The following is a 14,240-nucleotide window of genomic DNA, read 5'->3' on the forward strand; positions in this document are numbered from 1 at the left end:
CAGCAGGCTCAGGTTAGGTATCCCCTCCAGCTCAGGGCAGATGCCGCTCTGCTTCCGAGGAGCTTGCAAGCCACTGAGCCCCTCAGTGGCCTTTTGCAGAGTCGCTGCTGAAGATTCCAGCAGCGCCCACTTGAATGTCCCCAGACTGCAGAGGGTTGAGAGGGCTTGCCTCGCGTCATGCTGTGATCAACAGGACAGGGTCTAAACAGAACCTGCACTGTTGATCAGGTGCGCAATGGCTATTATGCTTAAAGTGCTTAAGGCCCCCTCCACCCCCTTCCTCCATCAGGCATGTGAAATGTGCTGGGGCAGCCAGTCAGTAATCCTGTCCCATTTAGGCAAATGCACTGGCCGTATGTAATGTCGCGATACTGACGTGACACGCAACGGCGTGCGCGTCAGATCACATGTGTGTATTGAAGTAATAAATATGACGTCATGCGTGCACGTAGGCAGAACGGCCACGGCAGCAGTGACGGAGCAACTACCCACACGTGTCCCGAGTGTTCATTGCAGCGTGTAGGGCCCAGGGTGCTAGGGGCCACACCACGGTATCATTTCCCCCAACAACACCACAAAGTGGCGACGAGGGTGGGCGTGCCTTCGCTGCTTCTCCCGCGTCCCGTAGGTGTGGCGGCCGGTGAGCGGTCCTCGCTCGCGGTGCTCGTGCCCCTGCAGCGACGCGCAGCTGCCTCCTTGCCCCCTCCTGTCTCGTGGTGTAGTGGCGGGGGAGCGCAAGCGCATTGGAGCGCTCCCGACCGACGGCGGAGACGCGTGGGGACAACTGCTGCCTCGGCGCCCCCAGCGCGCTGCTGACCACGTGCGCCCTGCCTCTTCTGACCGCCCGTAGCGCGCGGAGCGCTCTGCCTCCCCTGCCTCCAGGCTGAGGCTGACGCCTGGAGTAGCGCTGCCTCGTGATCGCCTGGACAGCTGTTGGACCCTCTCATCTCCTCCTCTGTGCCAGCAAGTGGTGTGGATGGCCCCGATTGTGTGCTGCCTGAGGGGAGAGGTCACGAGGGACGCGCCTGAAGAGCCCTGAAGACCCTCGCATTCCTGCCATACCCGGGGGAGCACCAGGGATAAGGTCAAACCCAGCCTGTGAGGAGGGCCCCGCCACCCACGTGGGAGAGGGAAAGAATATCTAGAAGCCATCACGGTCAAGGGAAGGAGGAGGTCTCGCCTGGCGCAAGCAGCGCACGCGCAACATGGCAAATATTCCGCCAATTGAGCCGTTCTCCGTAGAGGGGTCCCCATCAGCGGTGGCAGCCCGATGGAGAGACTGGGAAGATAGAGTGCGCATTTTCTTTGAGGCCACGAAGGTTCAGAGAGATCAAAAACGCGCAATGATAATCCACCTTGGAGGAAAGGAGATTCACAACATAGTTAAGACGCTTGCGGAAAACACTCCCAAGACGCACACGACGTTGATAGCGGCGCTCAACGAGTACTTCGAACCAATGGCGAACCGCGACTATGAACGCTTCATATTCCGCCAAGCACGCCAATTGCCCGAGGAGTCGCTCGACAAGTTCTACGCTCGTCTCAAAAACCTAGCGGCCACCTGCGGGTTTCGGGATGAGACGGAGGAAATAAGAGGCCAGATAATACAAGGGTGTGCGTCAGTCAAGCTGAGGGAAAGGATTTTGGAGGAATCCGGCAAGCCCCTAACAGACATATTGACAATGGGTCGGACGAAAGAACTGTCAAAAGCGCGTGCTGCGCACATGGAAGCAGCCCTACAGGCGCCTGTGAAAACCGAGCCAGTCAACGCGGTGGCAGTAAAACCAAAACAGAGATGGCCCAGAAGAGGACCAGGTCCGGCCGTCCAAGATCAACCCAAGTCCTGCGGGTACTGTGGGGGGTCGCCCCACGCCACGGCAGAGTGCCCAGCAAGAGGGAGGAAGTGCATGGCGTGTGGGCGCTTCAACCACTTCGAGAAAGTGTGCCGGTCAAAGAAATTCCGAAAGCCCCGCCAAGCAGTCAACACGGTTGAAGAAGGAGGCCCGGTGGCCAGCGACATGGATGATGACGAGGAGGAAGAGAAGGTGATACACCGAGTACACATGATAGGCACGGCGGTACGCAGGACTAGGAGGCTGCCGCAATGCAGCGTCCGGGTAGGGTCGCAAGAAGTCACCACGGTAGTAGATACAGGCGCCAGCATCAACATCATGGCCGCGGCGATGCACAGATCCATGCACCCAAAGCCAACACTACACCCATCGACGATAACGGTGTTCGCATATGGACAGGAAGAACCGCTAAAAGTGCGGGGAAAGTTCAGGACTGTGATATCGCATGGAACGCGGTCAATCACGTCAAATATCTATGTTACAGAAGACGGACAAGGCATGCTCCTGGGCTGCAGAGCGGCCGAAGATCTGGGAGTGGTAACGTTCGCATTTGGGGTACACCAAGAGTCGATACACCACACCCTGGAGGAGTTTGAGGAAATCTTTCACGAAATAGGCAAGTTCCGAGGCAAAGAGGTCCACTTACACATTGACCCCACTGTTCAACCGATAGCCCTACGGCATCACCGCATAGCGTTTCATCTCAGGCCACTGGTGGAAGCCGAGCTGAAGAAGCTGGAGGCGGCGGGAATCATCGAGAAGGTGTCCGGACCGACCCCGTGGGTGTCGCCAATTGTCGTGGCGAGGAAACCTAAACAACCAGGCGCTGTCAGAATATGCGTGGACATGCGGCTCCCCAACGCTGCAATCAAGAGGGAGCGCCATATCACTCCGACCATCGATGACATCGTCGGGGAAATGGCGGGCGCCAAATGGTTCTCAAAGTTGGACCTACGCTTAGGGTATCACCAACTAGTACTGGATGAGGCGTCCCGGAACATCACCACGTTCTCCACGCACGTGGGCCTGAGGAGGTATACGCGGTTAAGCTTTGGAGTGTCAAGCGCTGCGGAGGTGTTCCAGAACGTGATACAAGAGCTCATCGCAGGGATCCCCGGAGCGATTAATGTCAGTGATGACATTATGGTGCACGCCACGACCGTTGCGGAGCACAATGAGAGGCTGGTGCAGGTGCTACGACGCATACGAGACGCAGGCCTTACACTTCATCGGGAGAAGTGCGAATTCCTGTGTAGGAAGCTCCAATTCTTCGGCTACACCTTCTCGGCAGACGGCGTCAATCCGGATCCGGACAAGGTAAAGGACATCAAGGAAGCGGCTGCTCCCACAAACATTACGGAGGTACGAAGCTTCTTAGGGATGGTGAACTACTGCGGCCGGTTCATCAAAGACCTGGCGAATCTCACAGCGCCACTAAGAGAGCTCACTAAAGAGTCTACCCCCTGGACATGGAGCAGCGAACAAGATCGAGCATTCGAAGAAATCAAACAAGCGCTTTCAGAAGCCACGACGTTGGCATTCTTCGACCCAGCCAAATTGACACCAATTGCTGTCGACGCCGGTCCAGTCGGGTTGGGCGCAGTCCTGCTACAAAGGAAGACAAGCGCAGAGGAATGGGCCCCGGTGGCATTCGCCAGCCGATCGCTCACAGAGACTGAGCAGAGATACTCACAAATAGAGAAAGAGGCAATCGCCATCCATTGGGGGTGTCACCATTTCCACCTATACGTGTACGGCAAACCATTCGTCGTAGCTACGGACCACAAGCCGCTGGTGTCCCTATTCGCGGGCACATCCACGAAGCCGCCGCCAAGAATCGAAAAATGGATGTTGCAACTGCAAAATTATAACTGCAAGATCGAGTACCAACCGGGCGCACGGAACCCGGCAGACTACTTATCTCGCCACCCTCGCAAAGCAACCCCACAAGAGATGAAGGAGGCGGCGGAAACAGAAGAGTACGTCCGAAGTATCACGGCGCGATCGTGTCCCAGGCCAGTGTCCATGGCCAGCTTGTCGCGTGCCTCCAGTGAAGATGAATGCCTGCAAAGGGCGAGAGTGGCGGTCCAAACCAACAGCTGGAACAGGGCCAGAGAGGAGTGGAAAAACTTGACACCTCGGGCGAAACAGACAATGGATAGCCTGTACAATGTAAGAGACGAACTGACGGAAGACGACACAGGATGCCTGTTGAGGGGCCACAGACTGGTCATTCCGACGTCCCTGACCCAGAGAGTGGTGGACTTGGCCCACATTGGTCACCAAGGCATGGTCAAGACTAAGTCAAGGCTCCGCACTAAAGTGTGGTTCCCTCTCATGGACGAGTTAGTAGAAGCCACCGTTCGAGAATGCCATGCCTGTCAGGTAACGGGAGAAGTACCCCGGCCGGCCCCTGTCGTGATGGAGCCTCGACCCAGAAGGCCTTGGTCCAAAATAAGTGTCGATTTTGGCAGCCTGCCGGACGGAAGGCACACTCTTGTTGCCATAGATGATCATTCAAAATATCCTGAAGTGGAGATACTAACAGTGTTGAGTGCCCAGGAAGTAATCCCGAAACTAGAGAAAATCATGGCGACACATGGCATAGTCAAGGAAATCAGGACCGACAATGGGTCACCATTCCAGAGTCAAGACTTCGTGGCATACCTGCAGGCTTTAGGCGTTCATCACCGGCGAATCACTCCCCGATGGCCTCAAGCAAACGGAGAGGCTGAACGCTTCATGAGGACACTCAACAAAGTGATAAGAATTGCTCACGAGAAAAGCCAGTCTGTCGAGCTCGCAATTTTTACATTTCTCCGAAGCTATCGCCAGACGCCCCACTCTACCACGGGAGTGGCGCCTGCGCATCTGCTAATGGGGTGGGTTGTCACCGACACAATACCACATCACCCAGAGTGGACGCCCGAAACTCCTAATGACAGTGCCATTGACGAGCACCGACGTGGAGCTTTTGCTCGTGTTGATGCCCGACGGCGTGCCGTGACCCCACACCTGGCCCCAGGTGACAGAGTGCTGATCCGAAATCGGATGCCAGGTGGCAAGTTTGGGTTGAACTTTGAACCGTGGACTGTGGAGAAAGTCATGGGCACGTGCGTGACAGCCAGGAAAGGTGCCGAGAAGATAACGAGGAACATTTCGTACTTCAAGAAAATTCCAGTGCACCCGGGAACGGATGACGGACATCAGGACATTCCCCAGAGGCCCGCGCCACGAGAGGAGAGGTTCTTAGAACCTGCTGAGCATATGGACTATGCGAGTGGAGGAGCTGATTCCCTGGATCATGGAGCTGTCGCACCGCAGCAAGGCCACCAACCAGAGGTTACGCCACCCGAGGAAGCTGGCGCGCCAGAGGGTGGAGATGGTGGCGCAGATGGCAACTCTGTGAGTAGGGGCAGGGGTGTCGTGCCGGACTGTGGGGCATCTCGATATGATCTGAGGCCGCACAATGAGCCCTCCCGTCGCTTAAGAGACTACGTCAAGTATGACTGTTTTTGTTTCATTTAAGCTGACTAGCATTGCAAATGTCTAACGCAGGGCTGATGACTACTGAGGTACCTGTGGTCCAGGTTTATGATGCAGTAATATGGTTTTGGTTGTTTGTTGTTGTTTTTCGCGTGTTGGGGAGGAATGTAATGTCGCGATACTGACGTGACACGCAACGGCGTGCGCGTCAGATCACGTGTGTGTATTGAAGTAATAAATATGACGTCATGCGTGCACGTAGGCAGAACGGCCACGGCAGCAGTGACGGAGCAACTACCCACACGTGTCCCGAGTGTTCATTGCAGCGTGTAGGGCCCAGGGTGCTAGGGGCCACACCACGGTATCATTTCCCCCAACAACACCACAGCCGTACTAACGTGAGCGGCAGCGCCACAGAATCCTCGAACTTCCCCAAAGCGTTTTTTTCTTTTTTTTGTTCAGCAAAGAGGCTGCTTTCCTTCGTGTGCCCCTCCAACACTGATCGCTGCCTTTGCATGATAACAGTGACTGACCTGGGTACTGGCTCCATGTGTGTAAAGTTAGCCCTTCCCATGAAGAAATGAACAGCAGAGAACGCTGAAACACTCCAGGAATGAGCTCCAGGATAACTGGCAAAGTGATTGGTTTGAGGGTAAGTAAAGATGAACATGGAAGGTAAGGGGAGGGATGAATGTATAGAAGTGAGGTGACAGGTGAAGTTAGGATTGCCACTTTTTTCACATACAAATACCAGATATTTGTTGAGTTCTGAAATCATGAATGGCTTTGAAATGGTATTTCAACATACATTTGTGTACTGCCAAAAATCCTGTGCATTTCTTGTTAACTTTAATAATCGTTTATACATACATATATATACGCCTGTGTGCTTGCCGACCTGTGTGTGCCTATTTTTGTGTGAGAGAAAGAGAGAATCAGGATACTCTCAGGAGATATTTTAAAGGGAATGGGTGGAATGCTTTTGTGTTAATCTCAGCTTGTTTCGCTCTCTGTGTGTGTGCACGCTTGAGAATATATAGTATTGTGCCTAATAACATATGGCATTAAGAAGCAGCAAATATTACAAAACAAGGAAATGTTAACATATTATCCTGTTTGGCTTTCATTTTGTGTAATGAGTTAACCTGATTTGTTTACATAAACGCATTTCTCATGCATTTTGATATGTGCTGCAACTGGTACAGTAGTCATTCATCATATCTTGCCCTTAGTCCCGCCCCTAGCCCGCCCATTTGCCACACCTCTAACTCATTTTAATGAGTACCTGCACTTATTTTTTTCCCATTTAAAGCACTGAGTATACGCACGCTGTTGAAAGAGACAGCCAGCGCTTCGACGGGGCCTTAAGGTGGCATAAGCATTATATAAATAATATTTAACATAACTAACACTCGTGGCGCTCAGTGGCACACACTATAACTAAGACAACAACCAAACGACTTCACTCTTCCACGTTCATTATTGAAAGCGGTTGTCAGTGCTTTGAAGTGGCCTCGGTGCGGCATTAGCGCTATATAAATCCTCAATAACACTAATAGCGCTGGTGGACGCTTATCAGCACACGCCCCACTGGACTGCACACTGCACACATGCAATACCCGATGGTTTTACTCTCGCAAGATCAGGGTAAAAGGGGTTGTCGGAGCTTTCACGCTATTATGGACGCTAGAAAAGTGGCCTACATGTACACAACACAGCTGTTAGATGGACCTAGGAGGTCAATGTGGACAAACCAAGCACTAGGGCTGGAAGAACTTTGTTTACTTACGTTCTCGTTCGTGAGCCGTCCGACCTGCTCCTTGAGGGCGCTGAGGCCGTCGCCGCTCCCCCGGGTGTCCATGCGCTCGTAGGGAGGTCGCTGCTGCAGCTCTAGGATCCGGGCCCGGCACTGGGTCAGCAGGCACTGCGGGGGAAGCACAGGGGGATACAAGGGTGAGTGTGGAGGAGGCCAGACTTCAACTGCTCTCGCGCTGTTTACAGCAAGGCCAGGTTGCTAGGACGCTGGCTTCCTCGTGTTCATGGGTGCGTGTCTGTCGTCATCGTGCGTGCCAAAAGCTTCCGCTGCCAACAATGCCGCTGCCCGCGTCCCAAGCAATGGGACATCAGCAGGGCAGCATTCTAGTGGCCGCCCGTCGGAGCCTTCCCCCCGTGCTGCCTCGCGCGCGAGGCCTACGCCCACTCGGGAAAAACCCCCCTATCGCGGGGAGCTGGAGGCGGACCGGGGGGCGGGGGGGGGGCGCGGCCTACTCGCTACTTAGTGGGCTCTCTCGCCCAGTTCCTCCTCTGTCTCCTGCGCGCTGCACCCAGCCTGGACACGCGTTCTCGTCGATACTCGGATCGGGATATCCCCGCCATCCCCACCGCCTCGCGTCGTCGTGCCTTCCGGGAAGAGCTTTACGCCGGTAAGTCTTGCTAACCTCTCCCACCCCGGCCCCGTCCCTGGGCATGACCAGGTTGACGGGGCCCTGTGGCCCGGTTGCCATGGGTGTGGGGGGCGCAAGCAGTGGCCCGTGTCCCTGCGGGCAATACGGGGCTGATTTGTGTATTAAGGCGGGATGGCAGAGCGCGGGGGGAATTATTGCGAGTGTCGCGCCAGGATGAACACGGGGCCTGTGTCGTCGCGTCGCCCGGCGATGGTTCGGGTGCCGCCTCTCCCCGCCTCGTCGTGCGAGGTAGTTCAACCGGTTACAGTGTGGCATTTCGAATAACAAGGTTGCCGGTTCGATCCCCATGCGGGTCATGTAGTGCCATGAGACTTGGTTTGGCATGCGCGGGATACCTGGGCGGGTAACGCATGATTGGACCCCTGATCATGGGGCGCACACAGCGTAAGCGCGAAAAGTTGGGGTTTGTCGGGATTGAGGCCCCCGAGTGCTCACCCCCGCCGCCCCCCCCCCCCCCCCCCTCCCCCACCCCTTCGTATGGGTTGATTCGCGGTAATTTGGACCGCCGTGTAAGGTGGTCGCGCGGCACAAGCGCTGCCCATACAGACTAACTCACCTTCGGCTGGGGGTTCGCGGGGCGGGGCCGCGCTCTTTCTCTGGTCTATGAATAGGGGCCGCTGCGGTGCAGGCAATGTTGGTTACTGGGCGCAGGCGGACGGGATTTGTTTACGAACACCTGGGGAGAGTAGTTGATCTAACGGCTAGGGCGGTCGCGCAAACCTGGGGGACCGGGTTCGAGCCGCGGCAAGGGCGCTGAACATCCTGCGCGTCTCAGAAAATCACGTAACCCCCCCCGTGCCTCACAAAACGGAGGGAAGCGCCCTCATTTAGCATTGCTGGTGCCCCGTGGTGCCCTGATACCCCACACCGGGCATGTGCGCGGTACATGTGACCAGACTCCGTAATTCTGCCAAAGTGTAGTCCCTCCCCCCCCCACGTGGAAGCATTGCGAGCGGAGTGAATGTGGGGAGCGGGCGGCGCAACGGCGTAGGTGCGGCGGTATTGGGGTCAAGCGTCGCGGTGGGGGTGCAGGATGAGGGCCTTGGGGGGCGATGACCAGCTGCGGCCGGCGAGGGTAAGAGGGTTCCTCGTGGGTCACGCGGGCACGGGTTCGATTCGGAAGCCCTCCGGTGCCGCTTTCTCGGCGCGTTTAGCGTATCCGGCCTGCAGCTGCATGCGGCTTCTGGGCGGGGGAGGGCAGGGTTCGAGGCGATCCCCCGGCGCTGGCTGGGCCCTGTGAGCCGGGTCGATTTCACGCATCCCTACCCGCGGAAATGCGCGCGCGAGGGCCACAGCCGGAGAAAAGCGCTCGAGTATCCGGGCCCATGCATTGTATTCACTGCTAAACACAAACTCACGTCAATTTTTAAATGGCTGATTTTACGCAGTGGCCCAGTCTGCAATTTTAGTTTCCCCGTCTGCGCCGCGAGGTGGGTTTTCAATAACTGAAGCGACGGTGCTGCCTGATTTGACTGCTAAATGTGCGCTTTCTGCAATATCTGTCTGTCTTTTAACTCCGCTCAGGGTTGCGTCGATCCCGTGGCCTTCTTTTTCCTGCTGACTCGAGCATGTTTAATGAAGCCTGAAATATTCACTGAGGCACAAGTTGTGTTGTCACTTGACGGTCCCGCAAGCCAGAACGGGCCACCATTTCCGGGGGCCACGCTCTAGTTGTTTTGAATGCTGACGCGACCGCGCAGCACTGCCTAAGATCATTAGCGTCTAAATAACGCGACTAGTGCTGTGCAAAGCGCGCTGCGACATGGCATGGTGCTGGGCCGGGTACCGCGTCCAGCCACCCAGCGGCACTTCCGGGCAGCGGAAACAGGGTTGCCCTAGTGTCTCCTGCTTCCGGTAACGCGGCGCACGCGAGGGTTCCAAGGTCAGACACTGCTGTGCCAGAAGCTGTAGCTCTGAGGCAGAGTCAAGTGTCTTTAGTGCGGCAGTCCCCTCCAGTTCAAGGGTTCGAGTCCTCCCGCCAGCTCAAAACTAACAGGTTGTGGGGATTGGCTTTTAGCGGGGGGGCGGGATGCACATGCAGGGCGGCTCCCGCCTGGGCTAAGCCGGCGCACGGGGTGTATGCGAAAGGGTTTCAGGGTTGATTACTTCTCCGCCTTCCAAGGCTGGTAGCTGCCACGTGCTGTGTTTACGCCTGATGCTTGCCATTGTACTAATCACCGTTCCTTTTCCAATTGCAGGTCGGTGAGGGAACGCCCGCGCGTGTAGGGCTAGGATCGAGGCAAAGGCGCTAAAGGGACGCACGTAGCTGTACGGTTGGAGCATCGACATGGAGAACATCGGGACACCGGGTCCACTGTTCTCCCAGGACACGTCGGTTGAGGAGACTCAGTCGAGCGCACCGCAGGAAGGGGTCTGGGCAGACTTTATGGCTTTCGCCCGGGAGAAGGGCACGGCGTGGGCCCAAGGTTTTTTGGAGGGTCGCAGGGCGGAGGATTCTGGTGTTGTCGTAACCCCCTCCCCCCCCGAGGGCGCCCCCGGCCTATCCGGGCCTGAGCCCTGGAGGTCCACCCGGGTGCGCAAGCCCACATCAAAAGACATGCCGGAGGCCCAGCCGGCCAGGAAACGGCAGGCAACCGCACCACGCTCCGGCCCCCCGGTGGTCGCACCGACACCACTACACGATTCGGCCACAGGACTAACTGACTTGGCCCAGATGGGTAAAACCATGGACCAGATGCTTGGCCTCATGGCTGTCTTTCAGAGCCGCCTCGACGCGCTGGCTGCACCACCAGCACCGGCCCCCCCACCGGCCCAGGCGCCCGTACTACAGGTTTGGGCTGGCCAGGGCTCAACCACTGAACGAAGCATTGGTGAGCGTGGGGGAGTGTTGGGGATGCTAACACCAGGGGAGGCCGGCCCTTCCACAAACATGGCTGCAGGCACCCCCCCTGCCGCCGCTGCGGCACCCCCCCCCACTCCCCCGCCCGCACAGGCGGGTACCATACCTTCCACCCCCGCTGCCGCGGAGCCTGCGCCTGTTGCACCCACAGCGGTGGCGGCGTCCGGAGGGGAGAGTGTAACCCAGGTCCCGAAGCCCCTAGTTACGCAGGCACCGCTGGCATCAGGCCGCTGCTCCCTGGCGTGGCTGGTGCCGCAGGCCGCGAAGGAGGGGATCTGGAGGAGGGAATATGTGGACATCCTAACGTTATTGATGCATGGGTCAGCTGGGGCGGACACGAGGAAGATGGGCCGCAAGGAGGAGGAGAGGGTCAGGTACCAGCGGTGGCCGGACAAGACCATCGAAAACTGGACATCTGCGTTCAATATATTGGCAGCGGTCATAGTACAGAAATTCCCCGAGCAGAGTGAGGCCCTAATGCAGTACGCTAGCACCATACAAGAGGAGGCGAGGCTCTCGGGGGGGTTAGGGTGGTTCTACTATGATCAAGATTTCAGGAAAAGAATGGCCATATGCCCGGACTTGGGGTGGGACCAAAAAGAAATTCAGCTTTGGGTAGAACACATGTGCCGCCCCACCAGGGAGAAGAAGGACCAGGGATACAAAGGGCAGGGTGAGGCAGTGGACAAAAGGAAGGACCACTCCCCCAAGCGCTCCTTTAGGCAGCCCTTTCGTGGTGGCAGGGGACGGGGCCAGCGGCAGGGCAGGAGATTCAATTCTGGGACGTGCCGCCTTTACAATGGGGGCATTTGCACCTGGGGTAGGTCATGTAAGTTCACACACAACTGCAGCAAGTGCGGCGCGCAGCACCCCGCTTCCTCCTGCTCCTCCAGCCAGAGCGCCCCACAGCCCACAGCAGCACCCAGGAATGACGCCCGTATCTGAGATCCCACCCGGGCCCACCCCCTCACCGCCAGATCCCCGTCCTACCACACCAGGCATGCACCCCGCTTTCCAATGCTCACCACAGAGCGCCATGGCCCCTGTCAAAGGTCCTTCACCCATCATCCTGGGACACATCCTCCCACTCATTAGGAGGTATCCATTGCTCAAGGACAGACCGCTCCTGGCGGGGGGGTTTATCGATGGTTTCAGGATTCCCTACAATGGGCCGATGGAGTTCAGGGACGCTAAGAACCTTAAATCAGCTAGGGATCTGCCCGGGGTGGTGGACCAAAAGGTGGGGAAGGAGTTGTCAGCGGGTAGGATAGCGGGTCCTTTCAGCAGCCCGCCCCTGGACAACTTTCTTGTGTCCCCCCTTGGGGTGGTGCCAAAAAAGCAACCTGGCGCATACCGTTTGATCCACCACTTGTCCTATCATGAAGGAAATTCGGTGAACCACTGGCTGGACGAGGGTCTGTGCTCTGTAGTGTACTGTTCCCTGGACATGGCTATTGACATGGTCAGGAGAGTGGGACAGGGGGCGTGGCTGGCGAAGGCGGACATTGAATCCGCGTTCCGCTTGCTGCCGGTTCACCCAGCTAGTCAACATCTGCTAGGCTTCAAGTGGGCAGGGCAGTTCTTTTATGATCGCTGCATGCCAATGGGCTGTGCCGTATCCTGCGCCTACTTCGAAGCCTTCAGCTCGTTCCTGCAGTGGGCCTTGGGGGAACTACACGGGATCACTCAGGTTACCCACTACCTGGATGACTTCCTATTTTTTGGCACGAGTGGGACGAATGAGTGTGCAGTGGGGCTGAGGCGTTTTGAGGAGCTGGCAGAATTCCTGGGTGTTCCCCTTGCCCCAGGTAAGACCGAGGGCCCTGCGCAGGTACTGACCTTCCTCGGAGTGGAGCTGGACACGGTAAAGGGCGAATCGAGGCTCCCCGCCGAGAAGGTACTGGGCTTGTTACAGGACATCCAGGCGCTGCTGGGCAAGGACAAAGCGACCCTGGGGGCTGTCCAGAGTTTGATTGGCAAGTTGAATTTTGCAGCGAGAGTGATTCCGGCTGGCAGAGTGTTTTCAAGGAGACTGGCAGGGGCCACGGCTAAGGTGACCCGGAAGCACCACTTTGTAAGATTGACCGCAGGTTTGAAGGCGGATCTTGCCATGTGGGCTGAATTTCTGAGGGACTTTAACGGGACGGTGATTTGGAGGGCCCCTTGGATAGCCAGCCAGGAGCTCTGCTTGTTTTCGGATGCGTCTGGCAGGGAAGGTTTTGGTGTGATTCTGGGGGACGAATGGTGCGCGATGCGATGGCCCAATGCTTGGCGTAAGAAGAAGGTGACGCAGAATGTGGCAGTGTTGGAGCTCTTCCCAATTGTGGTAGCGCTACACCTCTGGCGGGCGACCCTGAGCAATAGGAAGGTTGTCTTCTGGTCGGACAACATGGCGGTTGTCCACGCCATCAACGGCCTGACTGCCTCTTGCCCGCTGGTCCTTAGCTTACTGAGGGAATTAGTCAGGGAGGGCCTGCGCAGCAATGTCGAGTGTAGGGCACGGCACATCGCGGGGGTGCGGAATGTGGCAGCTGACGCTCTTTCTCGCTTTCAGTGGCTCCGGTTCCGGGAGGCCTGGCCGCGGGCGAGGGCGGAGATGACACCATTCCCGGACCACCTTTGGCGCTTGCTTCAGTGGGAGAAAGACTGAGGAAGATGGGGGAGAGGTCCCTGGCGCCGGCGACACGGCGAAAATACCTCTCGCAGCTAGCAACCTTCCGAGCTGTGAGAGAGGCGCTGGGTGCATCCGCATTAGGGGCGGAAGATCAGGTGGAGGCCTTTGTGGTATGGGCCAGGGAGACCGGCAGATCACACTCTTGGGTCAGCGGTCACCTGGCGGCGGTGCGCCACGAAGCAAAGCTGGATGGTAGAGGCGACCCCGCGGGATCATCCAAGATCAGGGCGGCCCTGAAGGGCTGGGCCAGGGAGGAGGTCAGGCAACCGGACACTAGGGCACCCATTGAGTACAGAGACCTCCAACTCCTCTTAGATGTTTTGCCCCTGGTAACCTTCTCACCCTTTGAGGCCAGCTTGTTTTCCACAGCTTTCTGCCTGGCATTTTTTGGCGCTTTTAGGATCAGCGAGCTGGTGGCCAAATCCAAGGAAGACCTGTCCAATTGCGCCCTGGGGATTGCGGATGTGTCCCTCGACACAGTGCTAGAGCTACGTATCCGCAGATCTAAAACAGACCAAATGGGGAAGGGGAAGACAGTGGTATTACAGACTCTGGGGGACAATAGGTATTGCCCAGTTCACTGGGTTAGGGAGTACCTTGCTTTGCGTCCAGAATTCCCTGGTCCCTTCCTGATTCACGCGGACGGGTCCCCCCTCACCAAATTTCAGTTTGAGCGTTTACTGGGAGCTTCACTGGCGAGAGCAGGTCTAGCGGGGAGCGGTCGCAGGTTTTCCTCGCACTCCTTCAGGATTGGTGCTGCTACCACCGCGGCCAAGGCCGGCTTGGGCCCTGAGGGAGTAAAAGGGGTAGGCCGCTGGGTATCGGACTGTTTCAAGAAGTATGTCCGTCCGTAAGGCTGTGGCACAACCCGGAGCGTTGTTCCCGCTCCAAGTTTTTTGCTC

General features: G+C 57.2%; 1 protein-coding gene across 1 annotated transcript in view; it reads right to left on the bottom strand.

The window, feature by feature from the left end:
• Positions 1 to 14,240, bottom strand: part of CCDC78 (coiled-coil domain containing 78) — a 321,251-nt gene that overhangs the window by 147,210 nt on the left and 159,801 nt on the right. Inside the window, exon 7 of the mRNA XM_085628349.1 lies at positions 7,129 to 7,263. Coding sequence (XP_085484475.1) covers positions 7,129 to 7,263 — 135 coding nt within the window. The remainder of the gene's footprint in view (positions 1 to 7,128; positions 7,264 to 14,240) is intronic.

Source organism: Triturus cristatus, chromosome 10, assembly GCF_964204655.1.
Source record: "Triturus cristatus chromosome 10, aTriCri1.1, whole genome shotgun sequence".
Taxonomy (NCBI): domain Eukaryota; kingdom Metazoa; phylum Chordata; class Amphibia; order Caudata; family Salamandridae; genus Triturus; species Triturus cristatus.